The sequence below is a fragment of the Oscarella lobularis genome, chromosome 18, assembly GCF_947507565.1.
Source record: "Oscarella lobularis chromosome 18, ooOscLobu1.1, whole genome shotgun sequence".
Lineage (NCBI taxonomy): Eukaryota > Metazoa > Porifera > Homoscleromorpha > Homosclerophorida > Oscarellidae > Oscarella > Oscarella lobularis.
The window spans coordinates 1,510,835-1,527,130 of NC_089192.1; the positions used below are offsets into that span (position 1 = coordinate 1,510,835).

Below are 16,296 nucleotides of genomic sequence, written 5' to 3' on the forward strand. Positions count from 1 at the left end.
GCCTTCCGTTCTGTCTTTTTCTTCAAACATCGTGAGCAGGCCAGCTTTAGCCAGCTGAACCCCGCCGCTTGGAGCAATTATTACCTCTCAAATGCAAAGTCACAAATAGCCGTCACGGTGATCACACCGTCTGACCATTTTCTAACGATCTCACAACGGTCATTTTAATTTTAGAGTACCGTAAGTGAGCTTTTGTGTATATGCTTCCTATCTAACGTATTTTAATTTTCAGTGCCTGTGGATCAGCAGAGAAAAGCCAGCAAGAGCAACACTGCTGTTGTCACTTCAAGAAGTTCCTGTACTTGATTAAAAGTACGTGCTGTTCGAATGCGAGGTGCTGGACTCGGTGATGATAACGATAATGGATGAGAGACCTCGCCATCGTCGATCCGATCGAAATGAGATTTGCCTTTAATTAATAGCATCGTTGTGAGAGAAAGCACGGCGATAGATTTCTGTGATGTTACGTACCTCTTCATGTCTATTATCAACTTCAATTCTATCATGGATAGTGAGAACAATATCTGGCTTGAAAATGGAGGACTGAAGAGCACATGAAATGCTCGATTGTTTATAGATGTATAAGTGAATATTTACAGTACTTCTTGGATCGTGTACTAAACGCGCCACTAGTTCGCGCAGGGTTCGCGTGTGCTTCAAGGCAGGCCATACTCCAAAGCTTAAATTCTCGCATTATTAGAAACAGTTCTGCATGCTGTATCTGCCACAATTTGCGAACACACTTAATTAATCTTTCTAGCCAAAGGAAACTAGAATAGATCGCAATAATACATACTTCGTGAACGTCATAGCAGAAAGCTAATCGTCTTCTTCATCGCATCATAGAGAACAGCACGATCTAACCAGAGCAAGACTTCCCAGCTGTACCGTTGCGACAATTGTGAACGGTAACGAAGGTATTGTCATAGTGACCACCGTACCCGCCCCCAGCGCACGAGTAGCAGACATTACTGCATCCGTCCTTTTTGTAGACAAATGACAGAAGCTGTGGCTTCTTGTAATTCATCTGAGTAAACGTCATTTTAGAAGGAACAACGTCAAAGCACCCGTCGCCGCAGTCGCACAACCCGCCACAGAGCGAGAATGAAATGGTGACGTTGTCCTAAGCCGGAGGATAGGTCAGAAAGAAGGTCATGTTGTCACTACACTCGGGCGTTGTATAGAAGAGGTCGCGATCTGTGTTGCTTCCCGCACCAACGTCTAAATTCGTACAGTTCTTCATCCAATTTTTAGGCAGCAGAGAATCAATGTCAATTCGAGGCTCGCCCGGAGTGAGATCCATTTCCGTGACGATATCCTCAGGGGGATCAAACGTGCCCGATTTTCCGGGATGGTAGTGCTCCGCCCAGACGGGTATGCCTGTGTCGGAGTGGGCCAAGACGGTCAGGTTGTCCGGTTGGGTCGACACGCTCGTCTGCATTTTGGTGTACCACACGTCAACAGCGTACGACCAGAATTTCTTCGAGCCCAGATATTTCATGTCTGGACACACGTAATATCCAACGCACGAGAAGTCGTCCGAGGCGAATCCCATCATTTAAACAAAGCCAACCGGATAGTCGGTTAGGAATGTGTTTCTACCTGTGTATTTGCAATGTTTGCTGAGCTGAATGCTTAGTCTTCCCTTGTAGGGAAGACTCCCTGGAAAGGCGCCTGGAGGATCCGTCATCAGCACGTACATGCCGTCAGCTATGCGAACAAAAGGGCGCTATAATTAGGAAAAACCCAGAGAGAAATTTGATTTACCGATATCCTGCCCCGTTTGATTGATGAAGGCTTTGTACTGGTGCTCGCCCTTGGTATCGACCCACCTCGAGACGTAGACTTCCGAAAGAGAAAGGCCATCTTCGGTCGACGTGATGGTGCTCGAGAAGTTTGCCGGGAAGTTTGGGTAGATCAGGGCCACGGCTGCTGCCGGAACCACAAAGGACCAAAGAAGAAGACTTCTGCGAATTGAACGTGCTTGCATCAGCCCGAGGAAAGGACAGACCTAAGTCCTCTTAATGCAACCGCAGTCACACACACCCCTTTCCTTAAGGCGACGATTTCTGCTTATGTAACCGCCTGAAGCGACGAAGCCTTATCAGCAAACGGAGTAAAGGCGTCGAAGGTACCGCAGGAAGTTCTAAGTAAACATATCACTCTCGAAACCGTAATTTCCAAACCTGCTTGCTCAGTTAGGACGTCATGGCAGCTCCAGAGCGTTGGTGCTAGACCAATGACGGTCCTCTTTACATGTATTGCGTCTTTATTGATGTCCATTGCATCTTCCTTGCTCAAAACGTACAGCAGCAAACTCAGCAACATCCTCTCTCTTCTTAATTTATCAAATTAGTCGAGTACCAGATGGTCGCCAGGCGTCCTGCCAGGATCACATAAAAGTTGCTTCAGCCGAGACACATTATCAGTCTTAACACAAGTTTCATCTTGAATTTTTGAAGGCAACATGGTAATATTCCTCCGCGCAATTTTCATCGCGACTTCACTAAAATTAACGCGCTGTCCTCAAAGGCTACACGCAAATTTCTTTGCATCTCCGCGGTACTCTACATCGTTCAAACCGAAGACATACCTTACGAACAAGGAAGCTGCGTTCCCAAACCAAAGGTTTGCATGCAATCAAAGAAAGCAGAGTATAGAAATCGCTTCATGCATGTCTTGGCAGAAAGTGGTTACTAGAAAATCTCTGGCTCACTTAAGCTCTACCGAAGGAGTGCAACTGCAGCTCGTGTTTCAAAAGCTCATGGCTCTTGATTTTTGTCGATACCTCAAAACAATTGCACGTTCTTTCAAGTGGCAAGACATCACGGCTTCTACACGGCCCAGTGTCCGCACGAGACGACCACCTGCCTTCAGAAAAGCTTTTTCCCGTGGCATCGTCTCTACTGTATGAACTCGAGCAGGCAGCCCAAACAATCTACCCCGACTTTGCTCTTCCCTACTGGGACTTCACTCACATAACATCACCCGGAAAGGACACGCCAATACAGAACATTCTTCCAAAGCTCTTCACGGACCCAACTTTTGAAAATACGGACACAAAGAAAACCGAACCGAATCCTCTTTTTACAGGCTGTACGATAAGGAATGTGACAGAGCTACCATACCGCCTGCCTCCCCAAGCCAAAGTGGCCAGAACAAACCTGACCGAGGGTGATCACCTCGAGTGGGTGAGACAATCCGTCTGTCAAATATCATCTCACTACGCCAGCGATTATGACTGGTTTTCGCGAAAAATCGAGTGTCCGTACAATTTAATGCACGACTTCATTGGAGGACGTTACGCCACGTTCTCCATGACCAACCGGAGATTCACGTCGTTTGATCCGATCTTCTATGTCTATCACAGCATGATCGATCGCATCTGAGCCGGCTGGGAGAAGGCGTCGGAGCCGACGTACGTCGACAGCACGTCGACGGCGCTGAAGAGCGACACCACTTTTCCGCCGTTTGGCGACTATTGGACGTTCGAGCGAGTGACGAGAGACTACACCGCCACGATGGGGTACAGGTACGAAAATGACGCCAAGGTCGTGTTTGACAACTGCGCCAAGTACACGGAAGATCAGCCCGAGAAGAGAGACTACTCTGTCGTCGTTCATCACACTCAGGTGCCCAATTCCTACGACAAGGGCTATCGTTTCCGCGTCGTCGCCAACACCGACGCGCTGGCTGGCGAGAGTGACGGCATTCTCGAAAATCGCGACGTGGTCGGTTACACGGCCGTTCCGTGGGCCATGGGCCAGGTAGGGAGCGACGGAGTAGTGCGGAAATCTAATTGTACTCTGGAAACCTGCCGCGGCTGGTGTACCTACCCTAAAGCCCACAAGGTGCCCGCCCAACGGGAACTCTTCTTCGGCCAACCGTTCGACTCGTCCAAGTTCGTTTACGTGGAGCACCTTGATGGTGAGCCGCCTATTGATCTGTCAAATGGAATGACAGTCAAGGAATACGAAAGGCAAGTGGCGATAAAGAATTCCGGGAAGATTGCCATTGCAAAGCCGTCTCTGATGGTTGGCAAATTCCAACCGGAACCGATACGATGTCAGTACTCGAAGACCGTTCCCAATCTCATCACCATCGATTGGACATTTCAAACGCCACAATTTGGAGAGTATCCCGCCTGCGCCGCTAAGCCCGGAAATACGATCGTCTTTACTTACTACCGCTGGTTGCATTCTGTCGGGTCGATATCGCCATCGGACTATCCAAATTGTCCCGGTTTCACATCTGCCCGGCGGACAAGAATCCGCAAAATCCTGCTAATTCGACCAACTGCACGTTGCAAATACCCCCAAATCACCTACGCCTTTATGTACACCGAAAGCGATCACTGCACCTTTCGAGGAATGCGAATTAAAATAGTCGTCGGAAACGGAAAAAGCTTCGTAAGTAATAGGCTTCCAGAAAAGATGCCCCGGGATACGGCTCCCACGCAGCAGGTTAGGGGTTCGAATCCCGAAGCCTGCTCTTTTTTTTTCCTTTTTTTTTCTGTACTGTACCTAATCGGCGATATACGATATACGATCACCCGCGACTGTGGCCCGGAGCGGGGCCGCCACCGATACCAGTAAGGTTTAGGGTTGGTGTTGGGTTAGGTACATGAAGAAAACGCTTTCTAAGCTCTCTATATAGAGCACTGCGCAGGCGTGGCCATGCGCAGACCGTATCCGTCGTAAGAGCAGCCACGGCCAGCTTTCTGTCACGACTGCGCGCCCGCTGGCGCAACCGTGGATTGTCCGCTGGGGGACGCAGCCCATTCCGGGCCACGGCCCCGTTCCGTCGACGCGCTCTCTGTTAAATTTAAGCTTTATTGACGTCTGCTTAGCTACTCTCCCTGGTCACCAGTTTGGCCAGAACTGGAGCCCCTCCTCTAATAATCGCTATTAATCTCCTGACGTCACTACCCCTTACGTAACTTAAACACATACGACACTACACAGACAGCCCGTATATAGAATCGTCACATTTCTCTTCTGAGCGAGAGCGAAATCGGTCAGATGGCTTTAGTACTTGCCTTCATCGCAATCTCTCTGACACTCGCAAGCGTTTTTCCATATTCTCAATCGACTCATTTCCGAAGCTTTACGATCAATTTTCACGCCGTCGGAAGCCAGGCAAAGAGAGACGCAGGAAAGGTAAGTACGCAGTTTAGCGCGGGCACAGAGGACATGAGACGGTTGGCGGCGTATTGCCCGTTCGATGATCGAGCTTAGTTCCGGCTTCGGGAAGTTGCTTAATTAACTTAGTTTAATTTCCATGAGCATCTTCCTTCAAATTCTTTTACAAAGAAGCAGCGTTTGCTTTAGTGGTCTGAAAAGTACGCATAGGGCATTCACAAGAAAAGTTCAAGGAAGCTATATAGACCTACATGGATGGTATAGCTCGTAATATTGTTATTCGGTGATGTGATTATGTTTTCGTAGGTATACATTACTTAGGTGTCTTTCTGTTCTATAGATTCAGTTAAGATTTCGTATTTCTTGGAGACGTAGCAGTTCGGAAGGCGGCTGCACTGCGGCATCGATAGCAGACCAAAGGCTTCTCGGTTCGCCCGTGAAGTTCCGCTGCTTATCCAACAACTGCGGTTCGCAACTCTTGGATGCTACGCTTGAATACGTCTGCACGTCGTATAGCGCCGCGAATGATTGGGCGTCCGGGATGAGAACGTTTGAAGTCACGTTTCCTGTCGCTGACTCGCAAGACTTTGTTATCGGGTAAAAAATTTTTTAAATTTAGCGTTTCAGCGACACCTGTATTTAGAAATAATTTTGATGGAACATATGACTGCTGCTGGATCAATACGCAGAATTCTTTTGGCGATGATATTCGATTTCAATCGCGAATATCCTTCGCTCCACGCACAGACAGCGTGGGCATCATCAATCGGGGAGAGATCAATCAAAGTCCGGTTGCCGACATGCTCCCCCTACTCCCCGCTCGACTCGGTTGCGAGCACAGAACAATCATTCCCAAAGTTGATCCCGATTTCGACGTCGTCAAATGTCGATGGGCTCTTAAAAATGCGGACGCAAGCAAAGACGAGTGCGGATCGGCTTGCTTTAGCAGCAGAAAACCTTCCAGCTTATTCAATGCAAGCCTTTTTGAAGCGAGCTATTTATACGCCAACGCGAATTGTAAAAATTAAAACGTTGTTTTAGGAAGATTGCGAAATTGTATGGATACCGTCAGCACCTGGTGTATATGCCGCTGCTATTCAACTTGAAGACTTCTATCCCACCGACACCCTTCGAAAAAATCCTCTCAGCAGTGTACCGCTTCAGTGGCTTATTGACGTTGTTGACACTGGAACCTCGTGCAGTTCGAGGCCTACTTTTCCTAAGCAAAATCACTTTCCGCGCGAGCAGCCTCGCTGTTTTGCCGTCGAAAGCGGTGGCAATTTAACAATAGAAGTTCTGGTCGGTCATTCAAATTATCCTTCTCACGAGTAGCCCAGTATAGATTTTCTTTAGCAATTCTACCTATTTCTGTTTCTAGAGTCGATGACGCGCTTTATATTTTACCGCGCGGCATGACAGTGACCGATTTGACGGACAGAGGCAACGGGAACAAAGTAGTGACATTCACATGGACTCCTGATTTTAAACAAGCCTATCGTCCGCACATCACTTGCTTCCAGTTTTTAGATGACGTTCGGTAAATCTTTGAGAGCATTTCGGCTCGTGCTAGCCTGACTGTTTCTTTAGTGCTCCATCGAATCTTGTGTGCTTTACAATCGTCACTTCAGGTACGGAGCTTAGGTTAGCTTAGGTTAGATCGGGAAGTTTACTGGGGGCTTTTTAGTGCCACAGCCCAAACCGTTATTGCATACCAAAACCGAGGCTCCTCAATGCAACGGACAGGTGGCGTATGATGCAGTAGCAAGCATAACGTTTGATCATAACGTATGTTTCTCTCAGAGGTAGCAGAGTATTAGCCTTATCTATCTTCTTTACCTTTTTAGGTGACAAACCCGACGGTTAGCCCAAGGTACATATTTATTTATCACGTGAATAGCGGGTCATTGATTCAGCGAGTGGACTCCTTTGATAAGAGTCTCGTCACTATAGGATCGGATTCGAGAACGGTTTCATTTCAACTCAATAGCTCTCAGCCGAATACGTATCAGAGCGGCGAGGAGTATGAAATTATTTTTGAAGAAGGTGTCGTGGTAGGCACCAGCGCTTCCTGCTCTGGAGGCGGTCCCGTTTCAAATGGCATTTCCTTCTCGGAATGGACATTCTTCTCTAATGGTCCGACAGGCTGCACTGATGAATGCTTTCCTGGAAGGAGCCGTTGTCATGACAAGGCACAGTGTTCTGATCATCCCGGCGGCTTCCGATGCGATTGCGCAGTTGGTTATTCTGGAGACGGAGTGAACAACTGTGACGACATCGACGAGTGCGCACTTGACACGAACGGTTGTGACCGTAGGTCTACGTGCTTTAACACGCCCGGTTCCTTTTACTGCACGTGCAACGCTGGATACGAACCGGATTCTAGTGCCGCAACACCTGCTAATCGTCCCTCGTGCATCGACATTAATGAGTGCGCGCGTGGCACGGCCATTTGCGACGCAAACGAAGACTGCATAAACGCTGTTGGTTCGGTAGAGTGCGTCTGCAAAACTAATTCTGTTTGTAGAAAAACAGAATTGGGTTTCAACTGCTCATGCAAGATTGAAGAGCTGCCTGAAGCGCAAATGTTCTGCTCTTCTGCAGTTGCATTTGCTGCTTTATTTGGAACCACTCTTATCGCCTTTGCTAGTCTTCTTGCCGCGTACATTCGACTGCGTCGGATTCTGAACAGGAATTCATTAGCCGGAAATGACATAAACTCTGCAGAAATTCTAAAGAAAAGTGCACCTAATGAGAACGTCATTCCGCACCCAATGGTGGAGTCTAGCGCGTACGAAGCAATATCACCAAGAAGAGGTATGAGAAAAAGTGTCATCGAACTGCTTTCATTCTAAAGCGTAGGCGAGGCCCCGGAAGACTATGAAGAACAGGAAGAGAGTGAGGAGTGTGGAGTATGAAGAAATGGCTACACCTGTAGAAAATCCTTGACCTGCTTCATAATGCACTTGGTTGGGAATTGAATATTTTGTTTTAGTTTTTAGATGTGCTGCTGACAAGTGTTGCAGTTTTTGATGTTATGCTCTCTACGCACATAGTTATGCTCCGGTACTAATTTACTGCTCTCTTCCGCCTAGAGCTGACCATATGGCAACTAAATCTAGTCCTCGCATATATTTTAGGAGTACGTGAAACTGAAATAAGTGAGAAGAAGATTAGAGAATTTGAAGACGAGAGTGAACGTCTGGGAAACGAGATTACAGATTCGAAGGCTAGAGTAGGAAAGAAGGATCAGATTCTGCGTACATTTGGAAAGGGACTGAACACTTCGATGTATCAATGGGCTAGGACACAGAGTACAACTAAAGCTAGCTCCTAATGACAGGATGTCATGCAGGTAACGTGGCGATGTACGTCGCAAATCTGCAAGGGTGAGTGACCGTCTCTAGAATAAGGTATAACCGAACGGCGCCGAAGCCCTCTGTAATTGAAAAACGTTTGTCCGAATTGATGCGAAGAAAACGGCATTCGGACGTGCTTCGTTTACGATCTGGTCATTGACAACGCAAATGAACGTTCTCGAGCATTTTTTTCAGGTATGGCGCCGAGGTCTTTCTCCAGTACATGCCCTAAGCCATCGTAAGTTGTACGTAAGAAATTTAATTAATTATAGACTTAATTTAGGTCTCACGCCTACGCTGCATCAAGCGAAGCGTGTCGCGTGATCGCAAGGAAGTGACCAATCAGGTTGTTGTTGGCAACCTTCAGTTTCTCTGCTAGAAATGGCATCGTTCCATCGATTGATTCCGTGCCAAAATTATTACAATGAAACTGAGACGAACTGGCAGGGCCCGGCCGCAGGCGACGAGCAATTAAAACGTGAGCGCTTCGTCGCTTAATCCAGCCGTCCAGCTCCTTGAGGAGAAGGACTGTTGCACAACCTATCCGTCATTTGGTGATAATTATCTCCGGCGGAGGCAGACGTAATTCTGCGTACAGCGGAACGCGAAGAGTACGACAACCAGTTGCTCCACCGCCTGCGAGAAAGGAGCGATCGATATTCAAAGAGAAAGAATCTTCACTCGATTAGATCGATTGACTTAACCTGACCATTATCATCCTGTTCTTCAGACCAAACGGGTGTTTATATATATCACAAGACCCAAGACCAACGCGATTGCACCTTGTGCCATGTCAAGCTAAAAAAACCACCACAATCAATCAAGCGCGCTCTACAAGTACTATGATGTGGGAGAGCCAGAGGGTGTGCCAATAGGACGCGCCCGCCCACGGGTTTTTCTTCTACGCTGCAGCGACGTTGAAATAGCTTAAGCAAATAGAAACCTGTGAAGCTGTCCGTTCTCTCTGCTGAATTTACACTTCAACTGGCTTTGCTGATTTTCATGAAAACTCGTTAAAATGGAGATCAATTCTCACCTTACGTCTTTTCCTCAGATCATATTGTACGTCAATCTGACTGCAGGAGATTGTGAGTTTTCGATCTGACTTCATGGATTAGACAAACTTGTACATAACGACGAGATTTCATTAATAATTTTTTAATTGATAGATAACGCATGGCTTACCGTGATCGAACATAATCGTGTAGTTCGACAAAAATTCAAGCAGAGATTAACATCGTAGATGTATTTTCTACCGAGTACCTTTTGAAAGATGCTCACAGACTGTACAAGGCTTTGTCTGAGCTATGGCTTATCGGTTTGCGCTTACAGCTAAGTGCTTGTAGCCTGTGTCGTGCAGAAGCAGGCGATCGATTCTGTTTCGGGTTAGCACTCCACAACGCTCCTCGTAAGCGTTACAACAACGAAGAAGACGCTGAGAGGTCTCGACTCCTCGAGAGACTTGTTTGTCACGTGCAAGACTTGGTTCGACCTCTACCACGCATGCGTAGATCTACAAGTCGCGTTCTGGTCGATCTTTCACGGAACCGTTAGTGGCTGTAAACACGTCAGTCTCTGCACGTTTTCATCAGGGTTTTTTACGCGGCTTGTTATATCTCGAGCGTTCTCGAGCGTTCTAGCTCGCTCTCGTAAAGTAAGTCTTGATCATTTGTCTGACAGCCGGTAGCAGCTCTTTGATCAGGTTAAAAATTGCACGAAGAGCAGCTAATTCACTTTCAGGTAGGAATCTCCAGCAGCTGTCCGTATAAGGTTCTACAGCATCACGAAAAATAAATTTTTTTCTGAGTCGATTCTTAATTCCGTTTTGGGTTTTAATCTGTCGTTAGCTCATCTTCGGTAGACACGTGACTGTTCGAGTAAGCTTCAACTTGTATTTTGAGTTAGAGCAACACAAAAGTGTCGATTTTGTAAATTGAAAATCAATTGGCAGATTTGTGCATAGACGGGAGAAGAGGTTTTCGCGCATGCTTACATGTGATTGGAGATAACATTAGGTATGCCGTTTTGATACGAAGGTTGACAGACGCGCGTTCCCTAAACAGATACGCCCTCGATCATATCAGATAATCCGTTTCAGATCATGGAAGCCGTGCTGAAAAACTTCAAGGATTTGACAAGGGCTATATATGAAGACCGTGACCTGCGTCCTCCGGCGAACCTCAAACTGATTCTTGACGGTCTAAATGAAACGGTTAGCAGCGTCGGTTTGAAGATTTGCCAAGATGCGGCAACGAGTGAGAAGAACAACTTTTGCGCGTCCCTCAAGACCGTCAACAAGCGACTGAAGACAATCAAGTCTAAAATGAAACGTCAACAGTCGATCGAAGTGGCGTCGATCGATTCTTTGCGAAAGAATCTGAAGGACCTTCAAAACGTCGCTTATCGACACGATTCCACTGCAGGAAGGGGCATTACGGCCACTTCTCTGATTAAGACCACCGTCGCTTGCAAATTTTGGACGGAATCGTTTGGAGAAGTTATTTTTCCGCATTCCAACGAGATGCGTTGCGTAAGTCAATCTGTTGTCCTTTCAGGATGTCGAGGTCGATTGGGACAAGTGGATATCAGCATACGAGTCTTCATTCGGCAGAAAAGCGTTCAATCCAGCCGAGGAGAGCATCCTAAAAGGATGCATCGGTACGAAGCGAATTGATAAACGAGTGCATATTGAAAATCGAATTTGCGTAGGACATGCCGGTGGGCGGTTCGTGTCTGCAGGGCGGATGGACGACGCCTGCAAAGCGTTCTCGTTTCCGTTTCGACGCGTGAAAAGCTGTCGAGAGATGGAGTGCTCGTGCATGAAATTTCAAGGGAATGTCTTTCGTAAGAAAAAGAGTGCCGACGACGCTTCGCCCTGCATTGATTGCGGCCACGACGAGAAAAGACATTTTAAAGTGGAAAAGTGATGTATTAATTTTTTTCAATGTCTTTTGCTAACGAAATTCTTTGTGTAGTGAGCAGCGCTCTCGTTCTGGTACAGGAACTGTCACGAAGAAAGCGCAAATGATCAAGCGGGACAACGCATTTACAAGTACCCGCCTCCAGGTGAGACGAGGAGGAGCGTCGAGATCGATCGGCCGCCGATCATGCATTGCTGAGATACTATCTGCATGGGCGAATACGACGTATCGCCTTTCTTCTCGATACCTCCTACACAGTTCTCACATGAGAACGGTTATTTTTTTGTAGAGAATCATTCTGAGTAACGACTCAACAGCAGTCAAGACTGAATTGAAAGACGTTGCGGACATCAACGAAGCTAACCAAGATGGCGAGACAGCTTTGCACACCGCAGCCGGATACTGCGACGATCCAGAAATCATCCGCTCGTTGCTTAGAGAAGGCGCTTCCTGGGAAGCAATGGATAAGGTATACACAGCTAGACTATGATAGACTAGGAATAATGACGGTATATCACAGAATGGATGCGCTCCTGTTCACTTGGCCGCTAGACGAGGCCAGTTGGCCGTTGTGACGGCTCTGGTCGAGTGGGACAAAGCGAACGTTGAATTTCCGTCTGGTGAAAAAAGTGAGAAGAAACTTCCTCTGCACTTTGCCTGCGAAGAGGATAGACTCGACGTCATCAATTACCTCACAAATGAAGCGAAAGGTAAGAGTCGTTCTTAGTTGCATTGCTACATAGCTAGTGACGACTTCGTATAGCCGACATCAACGGTGTAAGTGAAGTAGGAGAAAATTGCTTATTTACCGGCGCCTTGTACGACAGTTCAAAATCTGTCGAGAAGGCAATTCAAATGGGCGCCGATCCAACAATGCGAAATGACGAAGACGAAGCTCCTATGGACGTATATAAGATGTATTTGGTAAGGCAACTGAGTTTTTATTCTGTTCGGTATAGGTTTCTGCGAGACACGCGTCCATTGAGACAATGCTCGTAATCGCTCGTCGGAATCCCGACACTGTGACAGCAGAAGACGATGAGGGAAACCAACCGTTGAGTCGTTGCCGTGACGGCAAATCGGTTAAACTTCTCGTCGACTTCGGCGCCGATGTCGACCATCAAAACCACGACGGTAGAACCGCACTGCACATATCCGCCGCCGATCCTACCCTCGCTGAAGTGACCAAGGAGCTTCTCGATCGAAACGCCGATGCGAACATTACCGATGAGGAGGGCTGCACGCCTCTTCACGTTGCTGCTCGCTGGGAAAACGAACAAGCAATTGATCTTCTTCTGGCTGGCGACGCCGACGTCAGCGCCGCCGATAACGAAGGAAACACTCCCCTGCTTGTTGCGCTTGATAAACAGTTCAGGAATATAGCCGAGAAACTTGTAGATAGCGGTGCAGAAGTGACGGGATCAAACAAAGGAGGGTTGGTAAGGTGGAGTACACTGCAGAAGAGTACTTTTCCTTATTGGGTTCTTTTTCTCGTAGACTCCATTGCATCTTTCTTGCAGGAACGGATATAACCGCTTGACGAAAAAGTTGATTGAACTCGGTGCCATAGTTGAAGTTAACGAAAAGAACAGCGAAGGAAAAACCCCGCTGCATTATGCCGTCGTGTCGGATGTGTCCCTTGCAAAAGATTTGGTGGATTTTGGTATTTGTCATGTAGACTTGAAGGCTTTTAAATAATTAGACCTACGTTCTGCTTAGGCGCAAATATGTACGTAAGGGACAGTGAAGGCGACACTCCTCTAGGGCTCTCTGTTCGGAATAAAAACCCTTTGAAGAAATTGACCCGAGAAGAAATGGAAGTTCTTGAATTTACAGAAACGTCGAAAGATGATTTGATGATTCCTCCAGGCAATTCATTTAAAGCTATCTTTTGTTGTATATTCAAAAGCTTTATTTTGCTACAGGCCCAACGTGTCCGCAAAAAAGTTTCGCAGACGGACCCGGACTATCGGTTGGCGGCCACGTCAACTCTCGCTACACTTTCACTGTATTTGCTTGCGACGATAGTGGTCGACTGAGATCGGCAGGAGGAGATGCAGTGAGAATCATTGCTAAAGAGTCATCTTTGGTATAGCACGCGAACCTATTTTCTAGACTTCAGTTTTTAATCGCTTTTTAGCCTGAAATTGAAGCTCTCGTTTCAGACAAAAAGGCTAGCAGTTCTTTGGCTGTTCGCGACGTGGGCAATGGAACGTATCCTGTTGTCTACGAATTCTCGTTCAGTGGTCGCTACGAGTTGCGCATCACCATTGACGACGAACCGATTATGGGATCGCCTTACGTTGTCAATCTTCTGGGAACGGAAGCACCGCCGCCGCCTATTATTGAGTATATTCAGCACAATATCACTGTTAGTTATATATTCATTGTTCATTGAACATTAGTGCTACGTGTTACTCACCGAGCGAGTATAGTGAGGAAGAAGTCAGTTTCGCTTCGAATGAAGGCATTGGGGAAGTGGATTTGGCTATTGTCTGCGACACAACGTCTAGCATGAGTGAATTACATGCACCAATAATTAAACGTCTCGTGAAACAACCGGCTTTAATTGATCTGTTCTATAGGCAGCGAAATAAAGAAAGCGCAAGCTCTAATGGAGGAATTAGTTGACGCTATTAACGAGGAAAAGCTGTGCACTGAATTGCGCATAGCTATTATTGCTTATCGAGATCACCCTCCAGAGGTATGCATGACGTAGCTGTTTTGCATGAAAATCCTTGATTTCCTTCGTTCAGGAGTCAACCTATGTCACCAAAGTTTGGCCTTTAACAAGCGACGTCAGCGCTGTTAAATCAGCAATTGACAGTCTCTCTGCTGCGGGTGAGTTGTTTTCTTTTAGGGGTACTTCAAGTGATAGTGATGCGTCTTTCTCGCTTGTTTAGGAGGTGGCGACTGTCCCGAGGCTGTTGCCGATGCTCTGTCCGAGGTCTCTGGTCTCAGTTGGGACGAGGCTAATCGACCGCACGCTTCTCGCCTTGCTGTCTTGATAGGAGATGCCCCACCGCATGGCATGACAGGAGTGACCTATAACGATGCATTTCCCCATGGTAGAGCTCTACCAACCTGGGGCCCTGGAGAACCACATATCGAGAATTTCTTTTTTAGGCTGCCCAGAAGGCCACGACTGGTCGGTTTTGGCTGAAACGTGTCGCTCAAAGAACATCGCTATCTTCACCGTGGCCTGTCGTAATGACCTCTTTACGCAGAAAGCATTTAGCGCAATTGCAGCATCATCTGGTGGACAATGCACTAAAATTGAGGTAAAGCAGGTAGTGTACATTTCTTGCCTAGACTCTCCGCTTATTCAAGCGCGCAGATTACCACAAATAGGAGTAGCAAGCGTAATTGAAGTTAATGTAAAATAAATTTTAATCTTGCAGCCCCCTAGAGAGCATGCACTGCATGCTGTTCGTTGCAGTTCTCATTGGTCTAGGCTAGCAATGAACTGCTTAGAGAAATTTGTTGAAGGCGATAACGTATCGCTAAATGTTAGTTAGCACTTTCAGAATTGGCTATTTTTTAATAGTGCTAGTTGAGAAACCTAATCAACGTTTTGGTTTTCTTTTTAGAACAGCAATCAAATAATAGATCTAATTAAAATGCACGTCCAGCTTCTTTTGGACAAACGTCTGGTCTACTGCAGGATTTCAGATACCATTATTCGACTGCCTCTCACCGGCACTATCGAGGAACGAAAAACAAAAGTGGCACAGAATATGACGAACAAACGAATAGCGGTACGAGTGCCGTCTCTGGTAGGACAATAATCAATATTTTTAACAGGTCCGTTCTTTGAGGACTTCCGGCGGGCAAGCTTCTCTCAAAAGTAAAGGTTTGACAGCAGAAGATGTGGAGAGCGCTATCAAAACCTTCAAGATACTGGATCGTCTAGCAGGCACTGTTCGAGATCGCACCCTCACTGATTGGCTAGGCAAGCAGCTCTATGCTCTGAAAAAAATCACAGATGAAGCGATTTGAAAGTCTGCTGTTGGAAGACCCTTCTGGCGTAAAACGATATCCGGTTTGTATTGTTCTTATCTGAGTTTTGTCCTTTTTAGATCGTACGAACTTTTTATAGTCTGAAACTCTGTACTGGCACCGTTAGAATCCGTTTTACCGTTTCATTTGTTTTCGTTCTAAAAGTCAAGATCTAGTTTTTTGCGCTAACTCTGGCAGTACAATGAGAGTGTTTGGGGCGATATCGCATCAAGCCATCACTATCTAGTTTTAGAGTACTGTAAGTCAGCTTTTGTGTGAGTGCGAATTAAAATAGTCGAAAAAGCTACTTAGTTATCGATTGCGTAGGCTTCTGGAAAAGTTGCTAAGAGTTTCAAATTTAATTTAGGACTGTTTCGCCAAAATGAAGGTCAAGTTATAAAAGAGTTATTCAATGTTGACTCTGTGTAGTACAGTACCATCCCGTTAAAATGTACATCAGTACCATTGGACATTACAAAGTGCATTCACCGACGCCAAACGACGGCAACCGTCGTTCAAATACGGTACTGAACAAGTGAACTATACTATTGTGACAGTGGATATCAAATGGATGGATTTCCCGTTCTATATAATAAGTCTTATTTTAATACTGTACTGTGTCGACTTATAAGAAGGAACGGACTTCACTTATCTGTGGACGGTCATGACTGGGCAGCAAAACTGAACGAAGCAAAAACAAAGACAGGATATTCGAATACCAGCGATCATATTTATCTGAGCCAGCTAGGACACAGAGTGGCACTGGAGATGTGTCCTAATGACAACAAAATGACTGGCTATGTATGAATCTATCTGAAAGCTGTCAAGGGCAACGACAATGAAATTAATCGCTACGACTGTCAGAAGAAGGATATAACG

General features: G+C 46.5%; 2 protein-coding genes and 1 pseudogene across 3 annotated transcripts; all 3 read left to right on the forward strand.

The window, feature by feature from the left end:
• Positions 1-2,674: 2,674 nt before the first annotated feature.
• On the forward strand, positions 2,675-4,939 carry LOC136198150 (uncharacterized; annotated as a pseudogene).
• Positions 4,940-4,986: 47 nt separating this feature from the next.
• On the forward strand, positions 4,987-8,199 carry LOC136197851 (uncharacterized). The gene is made up of 9 exons (XM_065987708.1): positions 4,987-5,159; positions 5,482-5,738; positions 5,785-6,130; positions 6,183-6,469; positions 6,520-6,678; positions 6,729-6,769; positions 6,826-6,926; positions 6,986-7,955; positions 8,001-8,199. Exons 1-9 carry the CDS (start codon positions 5,022-5,024, stop codon positions 8,054-8,056), a joined length of 2,355 nt encoding a protein of 784 aa, XP_065843780.1. The 5' UTR covers positions 4,987-5,021; the 3' UTR covers positions 8,057-8,199.
• A 2,021-nt stretch (positions 8,200-10,220) lies between these two features.
• LOC136197843 (uncharacterized) lies at positions 10,221-15,524 on the forward strand. Of its 2 annotated transcripts, XM_065987693.1 has the most exons (21): positions 10,221-10,237; positions 10,449-10,512; positions 10,596-10,994; positions 11,053-11,155; positions 11,207-11,420; positions 11,473-11,563; positions 11,708-11,887; positions 11,939-12,128; positions 12,182-12,324; positions 12,378-12,857; positions 12,916-13,081; positions 13,138-13,287; positions 13,344-13,507; positions 13,559-13,767; positions 13,824-13,936; positions 14,004-14,122; positions 14,175-14,259; positions 14,322-14,486; positions 14,545-14,699; positions 15,009-15,176; positions 15,223-15,524. In XM_065987693.1, the coding sequence occupies exons 3-21, from the start codon at positions 10,599-10,601 to the stop codon at positions 15,415-15,417; spliced, it is 3,486 nt and encodes a 1,161-aa protein (XP_065843765.1). In that variant the 5' UTR covers positions 10,221-10,237; positions 10,449-10,512; positions 10,596-10,598; the 3' UTR covers positions 15,418-15,524. The 2 variants fall into 2 exon arrangements, with proteins under 2 accessions (XP_065843765.1, XP_065843766.1); XM_065987694.1 differs by lacking the exons at positions 10,221-10,237; positions 10,449-10,512 and having other exon boundaries at positions 10,561-10,994.
• Positions 15,525-16,296: the final 772 nt, after the last annotated feature.

Excerpts from the sequence above, each read along its gene's own strand:
- LOC136197851 (XM_065987708.1), top strand. The coding sequence starts at position 5,022 with ATGGCTTTAGTACTTGCCTTCATCGCAATCTCTCTGACACTCGCAAGC. Across the intron at positions 6,131-6,182 it reads TCAATGCAAGCCTTTTTGAA|GAAGATTGCGAAATTGTATG; the intron begins GCGAGCTATTTA and ends ACGTTGTTTTAG. Across the intron at positions 6,770-6,825 it reads CTTTACAATCGTCACTTCAG|TGCCACAGCCCAAACCGTTA; the intron begins GTACGGAGCTTA and ends GGGGCTTTTTAG.
- LOC136197843 (XM_065987693.1), top strand. The coding sequence starts at position 10,599 with ATGGAAGCCGTGCTGAAAAACTTCAAGGATTTGACAAGGGCTATATAT. Across the intron at positions 13,768-13,823 it reads CCGCCGCCGCCTATTATTGA|TGCTACGTGTTACTCACCGA; the intron begins GTATATTCAGCA and ends ATTGAACATTAG. Across the intron at positions 14,487-14,544 it reads TAACGATGCATTTCCCCATG|GCTGCCCAGAAGGCCACGAC; the intron begins GTAGAGCTCTAC and ends TTTCTTTTTTAG.